The sequence below is a fragment of the Rhododendron vialii genome, chromosome 8a, assembly GCF_030253575.1.
Source record: "Rhododendron vialii isolate Sample 1 chromosome 8a, ASM3025357v1".
NCBI lineage: Eukaryota > Viridiplantae > Streptophyta > Magnoliopsida > Ericales > Ericaceae > Rhododendron > Rhododendron vialii.
This window is the reverse complement of record NC_080564.1, coordinates 33197697-33218765: the sequence shown is the minus strand read 5'-3', so window position 1 is coordinate 33218765 and position 21069 is coordinate 33197697. Positions and strand designations below refer to the sequence as shown.

The following is a 21069-nucleotide window of genomic DNA, read 5'->3' as shown; positions in this document are numbered from 1 at the left end:
AACTTGAACAATACAGTGCTTGGCTTGTTCGGATTGTCTAAGCCCTGAACATATCCTGGATGCCCGACAAAAAACACCATTAAAGCCGACTGCAAAATGTTGCTGCCAAAATTGACCAAGATGAAAAGAAACCCATGTGGTAGTGTCCTTCAACTAACACGAGTAAAAAGTACTTGGTTCTCAATTGGTGAGAAGCAATTCTGTTGGGGCAAAAATAGACAAAAATTCAATGAAACAACCCTCACCGACAAAATTCACTTGTACAACTGGGCCACCACGAATTGAGCATTTGATAGTCTCCACATAATACAGGGCTGATAATGAATAAATGGACCACAAGAAGACACGAATGGTATCTGAGCTTTCAATAATTACATGCTTTTATTGTCACTAGATGAGCTTGCTCTGGAGTAATTTGCCGGTTATAGGATTACATGAAGATACATAGCTCATCAACACACAAAAAATCGCGTATGGAAATGGAAAAGGGCTCATCGAATATACAGCATTTGGATGCGAGCAACTGATGTATATGTCTCTCCGTTACTTCAGAAATAGCATTTCACTTCTTCAAAAAATTGATGCCCAGATTCAGACTGGACCTGGAGCAGATGCAAAGCACTATGTAATCACACTTTAGTTGCCCAAATGTTTACCACCTCCTGCAAATAACATGAAGTAGGTCAGAAAGCAGCAAAAACACTGATAAGAATCCAGTATCTGACTCTGATAAGCACTTGTTGCAGCAATTTTTATATAATCCTATTCGGCAACAAATGCATACTTACAAGAAAGAAAAGATGAAAATGAAAAGAAAGAGCGCAAAATAAAAAGTACACAACAAAGATGAAACTTTAACCATTTCCGCCTAGTAGTATAGAGTGTGCACCATGGTAGGTTAACGACTGGGTCTGGGATATATATCCAGTTTGCTGCAATTCAAATTTACTGATGGTGCTTGCCTGCAATATTTTTCCCTTTCCAGAATGCATATTGGCAAGATCGAATACAAATAAGAACCATTTTTTACGGGGAAAAGATGCGCAACACAATTGCCGACCAACCCATAAGAAAACATGGAACCATTCCAAGTTTAAACCAGCCTTGTGAGAGTTCATGCTATAAAACATCTGACCATGAATGACAATACTCGCAGAACTAGGAAGTCCAACCACTTAAAGAACAGCAGTAAAAGGGAAAAAAGCTTCTTGATAACGAGTATAAACTTACCATTCATTTGATTATCAGATGGATGAAGTCATCATGAGTACTTCATGTGGCACCCACAGACGAATTCAGTCCCTGGATCTGTGGAAAAGATAAGAAGACATATAGCTGTAAATAATGACAATCCCTATCGAGAAGCGATACATACAATTTTGTTGCAGAAAACAAGTACCTTATTCACGAGCAAGTTGACTTGTTCTCTATACATCTCCTTCAAGTCCACAATATCAGCACGAAGCTCTTCCAGCTACAAAATAATCCACTTTCACATATCAATACAGCCATATCTTTTCGTTACTGTGCTGCTGCTGCTATTTCTAGCCTTTTTAGAATATTACACTCGCCTTAGGACAGGACCAATCTTCCACTCCTCACAACTTGCATTATGTCCCAACGTGCTGGAAAATGGCCTTCCTTTTTCTTGTTCTTTTCGTTTCTGTTTTAAGTCGCTAATTACCAGAATTTGGCAGTTTGACCAAACCTAATTAATCTAATACGAACTACATTTAATATAATGGTTATTGCAATCAAAATTGGCAATTAGACGATTCCATTTTCCACTATCACGATCCATAATTCTGTCAAACTACTGTACCTCCTCATCACGTTCACCCATCAGCTCAAGTGCGGCAGAGTGCCTCCTCCTCAATGCTTCTAACTCAGCCCGGATGCCAGGAAGCACAGAAGCCTCGGCCCTTAATTTCTCACACTGCAACCAAAAAATCAAACCTTCATAAAAAAGGAAGTGGGAGATAGTCAGGCTGGGAATGGACAAAAAAAATCACCTGTTCAGTCATTTTAACCAACTCCTCAGCAAGAGAGTCACGAATGGATTCCAGAGAGGCCTGGAGTGAATAGCAACTCAACAAGTAAGTAATGAGAGTGAAAGGAAAAACAAAACAAGGTGAACAGAGTTTATATTGATAGCCAAATAATTCTTGTTTCTTCATTCGTTCACTTTTCCTTTTTTCCTCCTTTTCTTTTTCCGTTTTCCCCTTTCTTCCAGTTGAATGGGCCTACTAACTTACTCCTCCCCCTTTCAAACCAAGGAAATATGCAACCAAAAAAAAAAAAATTCAACGTAATGATCATCTGTACCAATCGAGACATATAAGATGCAAGTTCGCCCTCCTTTTGACGAAGGGCAGCTTCAAAAGAACTTGGCGTCATGCTCTTCATGAAGTATGGGCTCATGGTCGGTTCTCCAGGATTTCTCCGTTCAGAAAAACTGTCAGATGAGTCTAAAGATGCTTGTAGAAAGAAACTCTCTTCCATGCTGCCTACACTGCTAGCACTTGAAAGTTTTCGTGGCAAACTTCCTGTACAAACAGTAACAACTTTGGAGTAATCCGAGAGTAACATCACTCGAGCTAGCTAAAATTATCCTGGCAATGTTACCATTTTCAATTCCCGATCTTTGCTTTGTTATTGGACTTCGCTCAGGAACAGCGGAAGACTGAAGGCGAGCAGCCCTTTCTAGTTCCAACCGAGCAGCTTTCTCCCTACCAATCTCCTGGTAAATCATCGGGAGTGAATCAGAAAACTTGTACAAGACATACATAATTTACACAATAAAGCACACATGTATGACCTAACCATTTTACAGGCTTGTGTGAAATAAAGGGTAATGTTGTGCAAAGATAAAAACTAACTCATATTATTGCGTCACTTGTCAATGGTTGCAGCATTTATGTTGTGATTAAACTCCACTGATTCTCCTTCAATTATTTTTTGAACACAGTCATGGTGAAGCAACACCAACACTTCGAACCTTGAGGCTTCTTTCAAACTATTGAAAGGCAAACTGGGGTTTCCATTAGGCTACTACAAATCAGTAGACTACATCAGGTCTTTAATGTTATTTGACTCATTTCCCATTCTTTCGGCACGTTAGTAAACTGTGGTGTTGACCGGAGCATCTCTTGCTAGAAAACTTTTGCCAGGAATTTCTGGTTGAAAGAAAGTAATTCAGATGAAAAATATAATCGTAACTGACCCAACATACAACGTGAGGAGGTAATAAAGTAGGAAAATTCTGTTGAGAAAGTAAGTGCAGATTTAGCGAATGTCATGCTTTAAGTGGTCACACCAGCATCTCCACAAAATGTATTGGTTGGTGGACAAGTTGAAGTTAAAAAATTCACCACAATTTTAAGATCTGCAACAGATGCCTCCGCTAATGATCATTCACCAGAGCATAGATTAAATGTTGAACCAGAATTTTGTTGTGGCCCGTCAAGTACCAAGGATTTGTTAATATTTAGTGTATACTGTCATTGGTTTTTTCTGATCGGCAGCATAATGCCATTATTGCATGGCTTAAGTACATCTTGTGTGAAAAATGATGAAACATCATTCCCACTGAGGAATATTTTAAGAAAAGCTACCTGCTGTAAAAGTTCCTGGTGTGTTAGAGCTTCATGTAACTCCTGCTTATGTTTCTTCCTGAGCTCCCTAATTTCTTCATCAAGCTGGGAGACACGGCCTTCATGAGTATCAGCTTCCTCCTTTGCTGCAAGATACTCCTGCCTGTTTTCTGCTGCTCTCTGTCTTTCCTTTTCAAGGGACCGACTAAGCTGAGTCTGCTCAGCTCTAAGACATGAAATCTGCAATGTCTCACAAGCATAAGCCAAGTTTAATGATAGAACTCCATCAATACGATAGCTACAATTACAGCCACGGGAAAGAGAATAACCTGAGCTTCAAGAACATTTATTCGAGACAAAGTTTGAGATAGCCGTTCATTAACAGACCGCTCTCTTTCTTCCGCAGCTGCAGCTTTGCCCTCCGCTTCCTGCAGTTTCAAATCTTGGAAATAAAAAACAAGTCTAAATTTCAAGATCAGAGCAATAGGCAATTTCTGATAAACCTGTAGCCGCGAAGTTAGGGATCTCTCAACAGCAGCCCAAGCTTCCGCTCTTCTTGCTGTTGTCTCCTGTTGCCAGTACAGAAAGGGATTGAGCCAAAATACAACAAAAATAAAAAAAATAATGTGTATGCGGGATTTTCAGATGTACCTGCATGGCTTCAATCTGCCTTAAAAGAGGCCTAGTAGATTCAGGAACTTGTGTTATCAACTCCTCACACCGACGCTCACTAGCCTGGATTCAAAAAACAGTCATATGGAATCTTTCAAACCATTGAATACCCAAAAAACAATTAAAACTGTAAATATTGAACAACTTACTTGATACCGTTTCTGAAGATCCTCAATGTCTCTGCGTAGCATATCTTCTCTAAATACAGCCTGCGACATCAAAAGGTAATTCAAAACAAATTTTTTTTTTTTTTGGCAGGTCCGAAAACAAAACCTCCAATCATACCCCAAATACCAACCTGCTGCTCCTTTCTACTTAAAGTTGTCCTTAATTCTTCCAGTGTCTGGACTAGCATAGCCTCGCGCTCTTCAGCCTGTCTTAGACGATTATCCAGTTCAGTTCTAGCTTCATTATTGGCCCGTGCCTCTGCTAACGCTTCAGCTTCCTTGGCTGCATTCAATGCATTTGTATAGAATTCTTTTTGAGCTGCAAGTTCTGCCTGGTGTTTTTCTATTGTTTCTTGGAGCAATTTCTCAGTTGCTGCCTTATCCTTCTTTATACTGTCTACTTTATTCTCCTCTACCTGGAAGTTGAACAAGGACATGGCACCGATTATGTTTTCAGAAAGAAAAAAGAGTGAATACCAAGGTTGGATGTTTCAACCGAGATGAGCCTTACATACAAACAAATTTCATCAAAGCGTAACGACCAACTTTGGAATGGAGTAAATAACGAGATAAAATACCAATTAGGAATCAACAATTCAAGTTAGCATGTGTCTCTCCACTTACCGAAGGGGGTTATCAAACTCGAAGACACAGGTACGACATTCAGAGTTCTCAATGGAAATGTTCAACTAACTTTTGAATGGCAAGTTTTTACATGGGTAATGACAAGCACTAGGAGCCTTACATGGCAACTTTTTGGCCAAGCAAAGCAAATATAGAGATGACCAATTCTACAACATTTTTCTTTTTTTTCTTGACAAGGGAAGCTGAGTGCATAAATGACCAATGCAGTAAGAGTACACACTACACATCATTCACAGTACAAAAAGATAGAACCAACATTTTCTGTTCAATAATTCCACGGCACAAATTAATAGCTTGAAAGAAGGCATATTGATATAACAAATTTACCTGTAGCTTTGTAGTAAGTCCTTTCTTCTCCTCTTCAAGCTCTCTAATCTAGCTTCCACAAAACATGATTTGCAATAAATTAGCAAAAGTGGTTACAGAAACAGATAACCAATGAGAAAGTCAGTTCACCAGGTTGCATACCTGCGCCCTCAATTTCCTCATCGTAGATTCTTGAGCAGCTTGCTTCTTTGAGAGCTCTTCACCTGAAATGAATATTGAATGTTACCTAACATGGTTAGCATGCAAGGAAGTCCCTATTGGTGTTACAGTAGAGTAGAGAACATTCTACATCTTTGTTAGCAGTTCAACTTTTGATAATCTCTCACAATGTAAGTAGAAACAAATATGAAATCAGAGCACATTAACAATATCTCAAAATCTGGATATAGAAACAAATATCCCAGTCCAATTCAATTCTGTGCTTTATGTTAGCTGAATGTTAGCATGACAACCATCTTTCTCAAGCTCACTGAATCTTCTTCACCTAAACAAACTAGGCATTCCAAAGTTCACCCTAATTCCTGACACTGTAGCCTGATTCTGAAATTTATAAACAAGTGATTTATGGTGCCCAGCACATACCCATAGGGATGCTGCTTTTTTGTGGCGCGGTTTAGGTGTTTGTGAAGTTTGGGGTGTATGTGTAGGTGTGGGTGATGGGGCGGGGGGGATGAATTTTCGCAAATGCAACACCTAACAAGATTTTTCGCAAATGCGACACGCCGAAACCTAACTTGGTTTCCAGTATAAAGTTTTTTTTTAGATGAGAGTTCACTTCAACCTATGGAATGAAGTGGCTGCAGATTTAACAATCCAATCTTTCATCCGTCCATTTTTAATCCTAGGTCACACTTATTTAGACTTGTCAACTGAGTTAATGACATTCAAATTCCAATCCCCGTCTCAGATTCTTAAAAAATGATTATGAACCTTATGTAAAGTTTGACTCCATCCAATAATCTATCACACCTTAGAGGCTTCTTATTAATATTGCCTTATGACTCCAGCCTAAATTATGGCACTCTAGCTTAAACGAAGAAAGTTTTCTATGCACCACTGCAATCAGAATATATAGTAAAGCACTTTGTGAAATATATGTCACACCTTCAGCCATAACTTGGTTGATTATCTCATCTTTCTCCTTCAAAAGAGCAGCAGCATCACTCTTTTTACTCTGCTCTCTGCGGAGTGTATCCCTTTCCCTAGTAAGAGCATAAACCTGAAATCAAACAGCAGATGAAAAATCGACGGCAATTACGATAACAAAATGAATAATAGCTTACCACACTCAAAAACAAACCATGCAGCAACCACGATACAGTCAATAATGATGATAAAGTAAACAGGGATTGAGCAAGCGTAATAATGACGAGTAAACACATATGCTCCCAAACCGTAATAATGATGATACAGCAAACAGGGATTGAGCAAGCTGATGAGGAAACACATATTACCAGCCTAAATTGACGTTATCAAATACTCGATCACTTGTTTAGTTGTGTGTCAATTACTGCAGCAGGTAGTTGTAAAGTATCAAAAGCACATGACATGAGAATCTAAGCATGGTTCCACTGTCATTAACTGCATATCCATCCATAATTGTGAAGAAGTGATCTAGTCAACTGACAAATGTTCACTAGAACAAAGCTTTTGGGGACTTCCTGAAGTACATTTTTATTCACAACATCCAGAAAAGAAAATTTCTTAAGAATGCAATCATTATGTCATAATTACCCAATGATAAACCAATACAATAACTAGTACCTTCATCAAAGTAATTCAATAACAGTTTCACGACGACACAAACTGACAAGAGGTTGACAACTCGATGTTACCCCTCCACTCAACTCTAATTATTAACCAAGATTACAACAAGCTTCACATCGAAACAGAAAGTGCTATTTAATGCAAATTAAATCATGCCTCAGTATCATCCACAAATATGTAATCAACCATGTTAAAAGCTTGTCCCATATCGGTTAATAATCACCTTCAAAACTAATATATGAGCCTAGGCAGCCTCTCCACTCATAGCCAATCGGTTCTAAGTTGGATGCTTTAACATGGTATCAGAGCTAGGTTTCGAAGAACATATTGCCCCTTGTTTATGCCATAAGCGCACCGTTACTTGTTGCCATCCATGTGTTATGGATCGTTTGTTTACCTCTCCAAATGCGAGTTGGGATCGCACGTGCGGGGGAGTTTTAAGAGCTTGTCCCACATCAGTTAATAATCACCTCCAAAACTAGTGTATGAGCCTGGGCGGCCTCTACACCCATTGCCAATTGGTTTTGAGGTGGATGCTTTAACAAACCATATTACCAGGTTGAGCCAATAATTACAACACAACAAACGAAAGCCAAAAAAGACAAGTATAATGCACCTTCCTCTCAAGAGTTGCAACCCTCTGATGGTACTCCTCCCGCATCAACTCAATTTCTGCCTCATTGGATTTTCTCTGTAGAAGATTCCAACAAGTGGTTAGTGATTACAATTTACAGGATATACGGGTATACATGTTGATTGATTGATTGATTGAGAGAGAGAGAGAGAGAGAGAGAGAGAGAGAGAGAGAGAGAGAGAGAGTGCTATCTAATATGCAAGTTGAGATAATAATGAGAAATGAAAAAGTAAGACAGACTTTTCAATAGTAGTTCAAAAAAATATATAGTTCAAAAAAAAAAAAATTTGCTTATGCTACATGGACACATTATGACTATTGAGTGCTACATGTATGTGTCCAAGGGCTTGACCTCCTTAAACTCAAATCTTAGAGTCGGGGTATATGTTGAAAGGTTAGGCATGGAATGGGGCCAAGGCTTGAACACTTATTTTGTATTATACCATATGCTACTTTAAGGAACATGAAGTCATACAAAACTGTACCCGAAATCAAATGGATTGAGGAAAAATAGGAATATATTTCACATCCATGTGGAAGGTAATAATTGGTTCTTTCTTAACTGAAGTGATCCTTTTTGTTTCCAAAAATCATAAGTAGTACAAGATCCCTAGGCTTTTAAAGTGGACACGGGTTTCGAACCTATCCATGGGTCAACAGTCAGACACACACATACTAAAATGCATATAGAAGAGTCCATGTAACACAAGGGTTGGCATGCCGAGGGGGTAAAGAAGAAGGGGGGCAGGGAAGTTGAACAAGTACGGACCACTATGAAAGCAAAGATTTCCCCACAACCAAAAAGTTGCAAATAGATCTTGATTAAATGAAGTTTCATAAGACAACAATAGTCAAGCGTCAAAATATCTGAAGAGAAAACCATGAACATACCAGACTAGTAGATGGATATGCGATTCATTGTTTATCTTAGCATTGATTTTACCATACAAAGGGGTATAAAGATAAGAAAACGACAAGGTTAGATCTGATTGCTCATGGAGTGCAAATAAGCAAGGATGGTTTAAAAGAAACATTGTTGAAGAAATAGACAAAGGGATGAGTTTTAAAACCCAAATAAACATGATAAATAACACATAAGTCTTACATAAATGTGCTTGCTGCAGCCATGAGCACGCATTAAACAACATACGTCCCAAAACTCCCAATAAGGACAAAAGTTAGAAGCATATTTACCTTCAAATCCTCAATTACAGCCTTTAGGTGCTCATTCTCATTCATGAACTTTGCAATTTCATCTGCTTTTGCCTGGAAAAATAGAGATACAAAAAGATTAAGCTTCCAAGAAGTCTATAAACTGCCTATAAGCATGAATGTACTGTAGAATCTCTTTAGAAGTCAGTAAAAAGACATATAATCAAGGATAAGAATAGCCATCAAAACAATCATCAAAAATGTTCTTAGTCTGAATGAAATAGCTTACAATGCCGCAGAAGACAGTAAGCTAATCATAAGATGTCCATTCTAAAAGACTATAAGAACTTCCAATGCAACAATATATAGTTCATAACTTGTGTTCAGTTGTGATGTATGACCATTATAGACTCGGAAGGTCGAAACGAAATGTTGCACGTCAGAGTCCTCAAGCAGCAAAATATTTTAGCATAAAATCAAGTGGTAAACCAATTTTAGGACAAAGCAAAATAGCAAGGAAGAAAAGAAAAGAAGGACATAGAGAGAAAGGCACGCATTGTGAGATCACACATTCACTGGTTTTGTAGAAACAAAATCAGTGTAAATGTAACAGACAATGCTCGTTAATCCATTAAATAATCAGCAAGCTAAAAACTCCTTGGAGTCAAACAAAAAATGTCTTTGTGAGTAATCGAAATGACACATAATATCAGAGATCATATAATGGTGGACTCAGCAAGCCCTTACAATAGTTGTGGACTCAGCAAGCCCTTACAATAGTTATTGCCATTCCAACAGCTGTTCAAACTTTGAAAACCAGTTGTTGGATCTAAATGCTACAAGTTACTTGCAGATCTACTCAGAAACAAATGCAATAGTAAAAGTACTAATAACTGAAATTTTCAATGTGTGGTTTCGCAAGAAAGAAATCCCTACCCAGCTTTCTCCGAGTAGTGGCTTAAAATCAACCAACTGTCACCTTTTATGAGATTGTAGCATGATATCAAGTACAACCTTGAGCTTACACACTCATAACCTTGAGCTTCTGGTTCCTCCATTTGCATATTTGGGTGTACACAGAGCATTATGGTGGTAAACTACATCCAACTTGTCTATAAAAAATAGGAAGTAGACTTTCCAACCCAAATTAACCTAAGTTATCAACAATATTCGAACAATGCACATCATGCAGAAGCCCTGAATGCATGTCACACTTGTGGCTCACCATGCAATGCGAGTAAAATATAAGTACCTGAGATTGTCTAGCTGCTCCCTGTAGTGCCGTTTCCATCATTTTCATTTCCCTCCTCAACTTCTCCAGCTCAACTACAGAAATTGAAATGTCAGATGTGCTGCTTCCTGAACTCACACGTTGCTCTTCAATGTTGGGTTCATTACCAACGGCATGCTGAATCAGGTCAACTGCTCTAACATTTGTATCCTTTTCATGAGAAACAGATTCAGAAACTATCTCTGCAGCTTCATCTGGAGGTTGCGTAGCAGGCAAGTTATCCGTAAAATGTTCCTTGGGACTTTCAGTCTCTTTAGTAGCAGAAATGAAACCAGAGTGCTCTAGCCCAATCCCATCCTGACTACTCCTCGAGGCATCTTCAGCTTGAACAGGAGAGAGGTTCTCTACATTCTCTTCTTCTTGTGCCTTCTGTTCACTAATGGTCTCATGCATATTCATAAGGTCATCTGATTCAGGTGAGACAAAGGCAATAACCCCAACTTGATCTGCTTCATCGGTTCCTGGATTTGCTTCCATCGTCTCCGAATGTTTAGAGGGCCCCATTCCTGAGGTATCCTTCTGGTTGAGATCGTTTAAGGAATCTGGGTCTTCAACATGTTCAATATTGGACTCAGATACCTCAACAGGTATGGGTGGTGATGAATCAGATTCAGATTTTCCATGGTCTGCAGATTCAGATGTTTCAGGGTCTGCAGGTTCAGATTTAGTAAGGTCCGCCGTAACAGCATTTGTTTCCTCTGGAATTGCAACACTTGTTTCTTCCGCGGCATCCATAAGCACAAGAGAACTTTCTTCATTCCCTTCATCATCAGGCCTGGGTTGTTCAGTGGCAGTATTTGTCTCAGCCACCTTTTTGTCCTCAACAGACGATGGTAGCTTCATTGATTCGGATTTCTCAGTTGATTCTAGTGCAATTTCACCACCTTTCTGCCCCATAAAGGCCATGACAGGTTCAAATAGTGTTTTCGTGTCTGTGGTTGACGGCCATAATCCTGAGGCTGATATTAATGAAAGAGAAGTCGTCAAAACAACCATCCAAAATAGCATTGTGACTTTCCCAATTGATCACTGTTGTCTTGAATCTTTACATCTCCAGTATGAAAGGAACAATATGATAATTGAGTGCATAGCTTAATATGTTAACTTACCTACTTATTAACTTATTGGCAAAGAGGTCAAATAGTTGGGGTGACAGCATATTAATTAACAGATGGTCAAGATCTTCCGAAAGGTTTATACAGCTATACCCTATACTCTCCGTATGCAGGAAACTGCATGTTCTCGGCCTGAGTGATTGGCCAGATCAGACATGAGATCAGAACTATAAACCCAAGGGGTCTGCATTTCCAATGATTGGATGCAACAATGATAGTGAGCCTAGTGACCACATAGCCAGTGGACAACAAAAAAGATATATGCAACAAATGGGGAGGTGTTCTTATTTCTTAGTAAACCCGTCATTCTTCATAAGGTGGGAGATTACTCAACCTATGGGATTACTCGTCATTATTAGTGTGACCACTTCAACATGATTTTATACCAAACTATCTGCACCAGCAGAAACGAACATCATAGCAATCAACAATTGTCCGCTTTTACTTCCTTTCTCCAAATAATTGGCCTGACAGCTGCCCACTTTCAACATTTTAGAGTGTCATCCACATCCCACCAAATTTAAGATCATGCCAATCATAAATATAAGATAATTCCTGTTCCCCTTCCAGTAAATAGCAAAGAAAACTTCCTTTACAACCTTAGCATCGTTGTCAAGTTGAGAAATCAGGCAAACCAACAACCACCCCACGCATGAAGAACAAACAAGAAAAGAAAACAAGAACGCAAAACACAGATTTTTACATTGTTCCCCAACTGTGTAGTTGAATATGTCATAGTTCCCACCAATTTCCACTATTTATCGAATGAAGATAGTACAACTACATATGCTGATGCATATAGCAACTGCTTATAACCTAGGTTGCCCCCGTTGTGGTCACTACTCCTGGACCCCGCGACCTCACCCGGCAGGTCAAATCCCAAACTGTCAGTGAAGCGCTAACCCAAATCGGATCAGGCTTCACAAGCCCACCAGTTTACACACTCAGAGGTTTATGTACATATATATATGTAGGAAACGAGACAATGCTAATTGCAACCACAATACCTTCACTGGTGCTGGATTCGGACTTCTCCTCAAAACCGAGAGCGGTATCAAAATTCTTCTCAATGTTCTTGACGCTCTCACTGAGTTTATTCACAGCACCAGCCAGATCAGGAAAGTTCCCTAAGGAGACTTTCCCGCTAAACCAGGCCATCTCTCAAAAAAACCCAATTCAGAACAACTCAATTCACGGCTCCTACTTCCCAGATCAAAAGCATCACGAAACCTACAAAATAAACATAAACGAAAAGACGTTAGCATAACTGATTAATGACTACGATGTTAACACAATCTGCGCACAAGCTGGCCGGGACAACTCGTTATAACAAACAAATTAATGAAAATAACTAGTGAATCTGCTCACAAAGAAATTAGCAAAATTAGCTCATGCGTCCGTAACCAAAAAATAAAAAACATATCAAGACGAACAAGGATTTATAACACAAGCATGGAAAAAGAGGATCTGAGTCGCGATTCATCGAACCACAGGGAGAGGTTAGAATACGTATATCCACAGCACGTGTAGATACCTTGTGAGGATCGGACTGAAGTACGGCAGAGTGCCTCGGTATTTGCAAATCAAATCGCAGAGAGAGAGAGAGAGAGAGCGAGCAAGGTGGAATGTAGGAAGGCGTTTAGAAGAGATCTGGCCTTTTTGGTCTGGAATTGAATGGGGGAGTCGATCTGATTTGGTACTATGCACTAATGTAGAAGATGACTGCACCGATTGAAATCGAATTGCGGGAGGACAGTCTGGACAGAGATCAGAGACGGTGCCGTTTGTTGAAGAGATCTGGGTCGTTTTCACAAGGGCCCTTTCACAATTTGGTGAAGTTACATTCCTCGAGGAAAATATAAAAAGAGATACAACTTGTTCACGGCCGATCTCAGCTGTCCATTTGTGCGATCAATAGCTGAGTTTCTTTTTTAATTATGATCAATCACGATTTATTACTATCGGCCAAAATTGATTTCAATGCAAATCGTTCAAAAATACTTTGGACGATTGCAATTAAACTCCGTAACTTCACTTTACGGAAATAACCGGAAAAAAAAAATTTCTCATGTGAAAAAGTTGGTAGTGAGTAGTAGTACTGTAAGAAAGTAGACTCCCCTGACCTATGATTCCTTTTCCTTTCGCTTCTAAGTTTAAAACAACACACTTTGCCACCATAACGATTTTTTTAAGTCTCTTTGCATTTGTTTTCTTGACCAGCGGATATTCGGTCCAGCTTATATGCAAGATTTAGGATTGTAAATGAACTGGACAATTCACGAGCTCGAGTTTTTTGCTTATTCAGTGAATGGCTCGATTCCTTCTACCAAAGTTCGACTTATTAAGAGATGCTCGGCTCGATTAAAGAGGCTTGTTTAGTAAATGACTAACCTCAAGTTTTTTGCTCGAGCTTGAGCTCGACAAGGCCCGGCTCGTTTACAGCCATATGTGCAACTTAACTAATTTCCGGAGCGTTGAAGTAAAAGGCTGGATAAACCTCCAGTAACCTTAAGATCTGAAATATTTAGCCTTCGTGGGGTTTGAATATGAGATTCCCTTTAGTTGCTTTCTCATGTCATGGCTCAACCACTGGGGTTAAGTTTCATTACATTCAACCATGTCAGTTACCGGATAGAATTTTCGTTGAACCACATCTTATGATGAGCATATGAGATTTTTAATATCGAAGTGTCCTTGTTATTGTAGAACAACATGTGCCATGGGACCATGGGTATACATGACCTTATGCATCTCATCTCTCCGTCTATAGGCATTTAACAAACCTCATCTATCATTTTTTTTAATGACCGAATATCCGAATCGACTTGCATGTATTTCAACTAATTTCAAAGGCCTGTAATTAAAGATCAAGCAAATTGAATGTTTAGCTTGGCTTTTACAGAAGGATTATCTCCATTTTGAAGGCCATCCTTTGTCTATCTTGTCAATTCAAATTCGGACAACATACATTAATTCTAAGGATGGCTACTCCTTTTAAACCCTTCTCTGAACTGTATGACTATAATGTTTAGAATAGATATACACAATAAGCCATTTACATAATGAGGGAAAAGGGTTTTTGAATCTTATTTCTCTATAAATCATAATCATTGATTTGCTCCAAAATTCTACTGTCTCCCTCTCTCTCTCTCAAACAATATTAATTATAATTACCACTAATTAGATTTCACGTTGCGCCGTGCCTTCAAGGGCAAATCTTTGTCAAAAAATAAGCAGGCATTGAAACTAACGTGGCATGGCAATGAATGGAACATTAATACTGAGCTTTAACAAATTCTTAATAAATGTTGAAATTAGATGAATATTTCAAGCTCGAGTCAATCCCATTCATGCCGAGTCGAGCTTTGGCATTGCCAAGTTGAGCTTGAACATGTCAAAGCTCGACTCGGCTCAGTTAATTCAATCTCCACCGTTCGATGAAAACAGCACTCACATCTCACCGTCCATTATTTTCAAAAAAATATCCGAAAAACAAAACTGGCAAATGCGAGCGAAAATTCTCTCCCCTCTCCCGTATCTCATGCGCTCTTTGTTTCGCATATATATATGTCTTACATTTTCGAAAATTCCATTCCATTGATTCCAAATTAGTCTTTCGAATCAGAAGCTCAATTCAGTCGGACTCTGGCCTCCACGTCGGAGTTTTCCGGCGTCGGCAAACGGCGCATCTACGCCGTACTCCTCCGGTAAAACGACCTCTCGCGTTTCTTTTTGTCGACATTAATATTTTGTATTGATTGTTCGAGTCTGAATTCGATTGTGTTTGAATACGTTCTCGAACCTGTAATGACGATTTCTAGCCGTTATGCCTTTGAGTTGATATCGATTTTAATTTGGCGTCTCCGCGTCTGTCTTTGTGAACTAACCGAGAGAAAATCAGATTTCGCGCCAAAAAATAAAGCTTAGTTTGTAGAAGTTGCGATCGATCGTGCCGCCCGTACTCCTCCGTTAAAACGAGCTCTCTCGTTTCTTTTCCGAAAATTAATCGGTCGTGATCATTCTCGAATTTTTTTTTATTTTGCCGATTTCTGTATGTTAATGCTGTGAGTTGTTATCGATCATAATTTGACGTCGATTTGTGTGAACTGATTGAGAATCCGGAGTTCGAGCCAAAAGAGCTTCAGAGTTAGTTGGGATGGATCGCGGCGCAGAGAAATCAGGTTTCCCGCCAAAACGGCTTGATAGGCAGCTGGACCTCGATGTTTTGCCTTTAAATGTTGCCTTGCCGTTGCCGGAGCGAACAAAGTTGGAGTTCAAATCAAAACCTAATCGGAATCTTCAGCTGTCTCTTCCTCCTCGTCCGCCGCTTCCTCGAGTGTAGGTTTTCTGCGACTTAGTGGTTTTGTTCGTTGGCTTAGTAGACGCTTAGTAAACTCGCGCTAAATACGGTTGATGTGGTTGCCTAATAGAAAAAGGAGGAGGAAAAACCTGCCAGAAGGGCTGCAAACGAGCAAGCTTTGGCGTGTTTGAGCTCAGCTCATTCAAAACTAGTCAAGCTCCACCTCCAGAGCTCGGCTTGTTCATTATTGAGGTGTTCGAGTTTGGTTGGTTTACTCCACGAGCCTCTACAAACAAGTCGAGCCTCTACAAACGAGCCGAGCTTTCATAATCAAGCCGAGATACAATTAATTCGAGCTCAACTCGTTTACTAAACGAGCTTAAAAACTCCAGCTTGACTCATTACTAACGAGCTGAGCTCCGAGCTACTCGCGAACAGCTCAGTTCGTTTGCAGCCCCAGAGGCCCAAATTTGTGCTAGGCTCATTTAGTTAAACATTTTGATTTCCTGGAAACCTAGTTGATGATTCCATGGGGACAAAATTGTTTGAAAAATTGTTTCTACTTTGGTGTTATCTTGTTTTCAGAAATTCTAGTAGTCTTTTATTATCTGCATTGTTTGTACTCTTCATCTGATGGAAACATGAATGTAATGAGTCCTCGGCTTGCTTTGATCTAGTGGTCAATGGCCATAAGCAGCAAGGATAATGCATTTTCTAAATTGAAGTGTTTATATGTAGATGATCTTAGATCCCGAGTTCAGAAGTTTTCCGTGTCTAAGATGTTTCTTTGATTACGAACAGTAAGTTGGATTTCCAAAGTGAACGATCACGTATTACCACTGAAGTCAAAGATGGTGCGACCAAGGAACAGAAACGTTGCAAATGCAAACAATCAAGACGTATTAAGTTGTAAGTGCAGGTGCTTTACCGCTTGCTATGCATCTGAATTGACACTTGAAGTTGAGTTTGTAATTTTATTTTGTTAACCTCATGTTGATCTCAAGCTCTTGCGAATCTGATATTGTCAAGCCTCTTCTGTTGTTATGCAATATTCACTGCACAGGCAATCGGACTAGAACGGCAATCATTCTCTTTTTTATTCTTCTGTTTTTTTTTTTTTTTTTCCTAAAGATGATGGATTACAAGGAGACTAGGGGTCAGGTTCTTAATAGGATCCTATATTGCTGTCCATGCGAGAAATTACCTTGCCCACGCTGTGGAGAATGGAGATGACTATGTTGCCTTGCTTTTTGTAACTATTGTAGATCTCCTATCTCTTGTTACTGTTTTTTCTATCCCTTCTGAGTCCAAGAACTGAAGTTCATTCTATTTCTTCCGTTTTTATATCTTACATACACACTCATTTTGTATAGGAGTGGTTGCTTAGAGCAGTTGAGTAACAGTGCAAAACAGAAATCATCCTTTTCATCGTAACTATAATCTAGCACGTCAGGAACTTTGTTGATATGAATGTTCCGTACAAGTTCACCATTAAGCTAGTGTCCTGCACATAAAGTTAGACTGTTGTGATTATATGTAATGCTGCACACTGCATGCAGTCCTTAACATATGTATCGGCCTAAAGCACTGCTATGCTCTGTGTGTTTCTTGAATATTTTACATTTTAGAATACTAATTCAGAAAATGATCAGGTACTGTGAATGCTTTTCTTCTGGAACATACTGTGACAGGTGCAGCTGCTTTAGTTGTCAAAATAATGTTGAGAATGAGGCTGATAGGGAGGCAGCTATTGGATATACCTTAGAGCGCAATCCTAATGCATTCAGGCGGAAGATTGCTAACAGTCCTCAAACAACTCATGAATATGAGGTACACCAATGGGAACATGATTTTGACAGAATAATCTCTGGCTGAACAAATTTGATCCTTTTATTCTTGTCATGGCCGACTGTGTAACTTGAACAAACTGTGATGCCAATAACTAATCTAGATTTTTTCTAGCAAGCATTAATGGGAGTCTCCCACTTCCATAAACTTCCTCTTCCACAGATCACGTGTCTGAAATTGGACTTCTTTTTTTTTGGATAACTTAGTATCCAGTCCAATGAACCGACTGATCCGTGCGACTAATCCCATCAAAGACGGACACTTAACTGAATTGTCTTAGCAACAAGAAAACGTGCTGTTATATCAGTTGCAAACACAATGTCTTTATAGACCATATCACACATTTGTTAGGCTGGAAAATCACTTGGATGATGCTGTTGGAAGATGTAGCCCTGTATGAAGTTTTATGGGCAAGTTGGCAGTTTTATTTTTATCCCTTTTCCTTTTCCCCTGGTTTGTGTGTGTGTGTGTCAACACTGTGCATATGTGAGATGGTCCACACCGAACTAAGTTGTTTTGTCAAGTCTAAATGTTTGTGTCAGTTCAGGAAAGGTAGTGCACACAGTGAAGTATTATTACATGTTTATCTTGGTTCGATACTCGGTGTTATTAGGGTTGTATTCAGATGGAAAGGTAAACCATGCAACACTGTAATCAAGCTAGATAATGGTCATACTACAGTTTCTGTTGACCAGTTTTGTACATACCTTTGCTAGAAAGTTTCATAGGGACCAGTGGTAGACTGCAACAATGAGCAGTTCTTTTCTTCAGATTAATTTATTTTTCTCAAGGAAATATGTGTTTTTGACGTTCCTTTTTCTTCAAATATTTGTCTACATAAGAGCTAAGGTTTTGATTTATCCTCATAGATTCAATATACTTCATGACATCAGCAAATTTATTGGTATCAGACACCTTATAGCTTTCTTATTCCTATTTTGGCTATCTGACTGCATTTGGACTTCTGTCAAACAAACCCAGGAAGAGGCAAAAACTATTGTTCCAGCTTTTAAACACAAGGGATGTCAGTGCAAGAAATCAGAATGCCTCAAGATGTATTGTGAGTGCTTACAGTCTAAAATCCTTTGCTCTGAGAGTTGTAAATGTGTGAACTGCAAGAATTCACGGGAAGGAGAAGAGAGATCAGCCTTCTCAAAGGGGAGAAATACAGAATGCATGGCCTTCATCAAGCAAACAAATGCTGCCATAGCTGGTGCAATTGGGATTTCCGGCTATAGGTCTCGAAAATCCAGGAAGAGGAAAGATCGGGATAACTTTCCTGGTTCAAATAGGGAGGACCAACAAATTCTAAGGCTTCTAAAAGATCTGCAGGTGTTACATTCTTATCATCTTGACTAAAATATCTTAACTGCTCAGTTATTATGCGTATATGACATCTACACCTTATCATGCAAGAAGGTTTTGCTGTCCCATACTCATTATCATTTGATTCAGCAGCGTAAGTAGCTGCATGTTCATTCCCATTACCACTTGAATGGGCTCAAACTTCTGTGTGTGTTTTCTTATGGCTGCAAAGATTCTTATTCTTGTCAGACGGATTTGCTCATGCATCTACCAATGAAGTAAAAGAGAAACAGCATTTCAAACTCCTGACTTTGTTATAATAGTTATTTTGTTTACGTGTTAATCCAATCATTTCTACTCCATCTGCCTTCACCACGCCCTGTTTGCCAGAATGATGGTTCTGCAGCATTGGCTTCTTCAAAGATAACTTGCAGGTTTGCGTGTTTTCTGGCATTGCTTTTGTTTATATACTTAAAACAAAAAAAAATCATTTACCAGATGGTAATGGCTGAAGGTCCTTGTTAGCCGGTAACATCCAACAGCTAGATACGTGGGAGCTTTGTTCTATTTTGGTGGAGGTATCACAAGCTGCTACAATCCTAGCAGGTGTAAGATGCAGTACTTTTTGTTTTTCAGTTCTTGCACAAGGTTATACAGTTCTATTTTCTTGGTTTTCACTTTCAAGGAATCAAAGCTTTACCACAGGTCAGAACTAATATGTTTAGGTGTTTCCCAATGCGTTCTAGAGGGAGGTTCTGAAAATACTTTGTCACGTCCATTCTTTTTTATGCCTATGTGTGTACAATTACTAGTTTCGCTTACTTTCTTAGACCTGGCTGTTAACACTAGCTAGCAAAATAAACTAGTAGTGCATTTTTGGCCTTTCACAAAGATTCTTCCTTCTGGTGACTTTCTGATTTATTCATGTCTGTGTATCCTCGACAAGTTGAATTTGTCGCTCCTTTTTACTTCTTAAACTTGGTTTTCCTCTTTTGTTCTTGGTCATCCCAAATTTTACTTAGCAATATATTCTTTACAAGCTAATAGATTTTTTTTCCCGAAATTCTATCAACATGTATGCATGTAAATGCCATTGATATACTAATTTCTTCTTCTTGTTTAATCTGCACTTCTCATTATCCAGAGCAAAATAGTTCTGTCAATACACAAACTGTGAGAGAAAACCAGACAGCAAGCTCTACTGCTAATTTAGATGGCGAGAATCGCCACAAAGGACCCACGGTTCACAAAGCTACGCCAAATGGCTATTTGGGCATCGATCAGGAAAACAAAAATACCACAGATGAAACCCACCCTGGTGATGCCAATGCCCAGGAAGGGATGCCAATGTCTCCTGGAACACTAGCATTGCTGTGTGATGATGAGTGCATGTTCGCGGAAGACGCATCATCAGACCTGATAAACATTTATCACTCCAACAAAGATATCTGTGTAGAGCAGGAAAGGCTCGTGCTGATGAAATTTCGAGATTATCTGCACAGGCTTATCACGCGTGGAAACATAAAAGGTAGGATACTATTCTCAGCCTTCTAAGTAGGTCAACGACTACGAGAATTACATGCATAAAAAAGATACCTGTAGTGGACAGTGTGATAAACGTACTACTTTGCAAGGTTCAAACTTGTCTGCTCCAGTGGAGCTTGTCTTTGAGTTTGGTAGCAAATGGTTCCAATGAGATTTTGGCACTCAGATAATTTTTATTTTCTGAAATTAATATCTTTTTGTCAGCTGAAGCGGATACAAACGAGTTCAAAGGGAATCTGTTGACAACATATTGCAAAACATGCAACTGAATGATGAGCGGAAGAGAACGGCATTGGTCCGCAACACTTTCTTTTTGCAAATTTAATAACCAATTAATAAGGCTCGTTTAATGGATGTAATAAATTTTGTTGGCATGGTTGTGGGAAGCAACTTTGAAGAATAAAGTCATAATCCATATCCATTGGTTCTTCTATCCTCTTACAATTGCTTGCTATCTATTTACTGTGTTATGAGAACGCTAACTTGTTCGATTAGACAACTGCACAGGGTAGCAGAATCCCTTGGCATTTGCGTTGAGTCTCCCTTTGCAAGTAATAGCGTTGATACTAAAAAAAATTCAAAGATGGATTCACTCACAGAAGATCGAGTAAGACACTGTTTATCTGCTCACGTCGTACTACCTCACAAGAAACTTGACTGACCTACTGGATACTAGTTGCACAAGCTCTTTTCCATTCCTACAGAGAC

General features: G+C 39.2%; 2 protein-coding genes across 2 annotated transcripts; one reads left to right on the top strand and one right to left on the bottom strand.

The window, feature by feature from the left end:
• Positions 1 to 198: 198 nt before the first annotated feature.
• On the bottom strand, positions 199 to 13203 carry LOC131335604 (golgin candidate 5). The gene is made up of 21 exons (XM_058371045.1): positions 12898 to 13203; positions 12371 to 12593; positions 10210 to 11207; positions 9000 to 9071; positions 7788 to 7862; positions 6509 to 6623; positions 5546 to 5607; positions 5405 to 5452; positions 4564 to 4848; positions 4415 to 4474; positions 4245 to 4328; positions 4097 to 4162; positions 3923 to 4021; positions 3615 to 3833; positions 2626 to 2740; positions 2326 to 2546; positions 2013 to 2072; positions 1823 to 1936; positions 1400 to 1474; positions 1231 to 1308; positions 199 to 662 (listed from the first exon to the last, which is right to left on the bottom strand). Exons 2-20 carry the CDS (start codon positions 12519 to 12521, stop codon positions 1273 to 1275), a joined length of 2955 nt encoding a protein of 984 aa, XP_058227028.1. The 5' UTR covers positions 12522 to 12593; positions 12898 to 13203; the 3' UTR covers positions 199 to 662; positions 1231 to 1272.
• Positions 13204 to 14965: 1762 nt separating this feature from the next.
• LOC131336239 (protein tesmin/TSO1-like CXC 6) lies at positions 14966 to 20794 on the top strand. The gene is made up of 9 exons (XM_058372022.1): positions 14966 to 15070; positions 15479 to 15701; positions 16465 to 16572; positions 17316 to 17493; positions 18493 to 18843; positions 19207 to 19250; positions 19331 to 19422; positions 19961 to 20344; positions 20566 to 20794. Exons 2-9 carry the CDS (start codon positions 15520 to 15522, stop codon positions 20628 to 20630), a joined length of 1404 nt encoding a protein of 467 aa, XP_058228005.1. The 5' UTR covers positions 14966 to 15070; positions 15479 to 15519; the 3' UTR covers positions 20631 to 20794.
• The last annotated feature ends 275 nt before the right edge of the window (positions 20795 to 21069 follow it).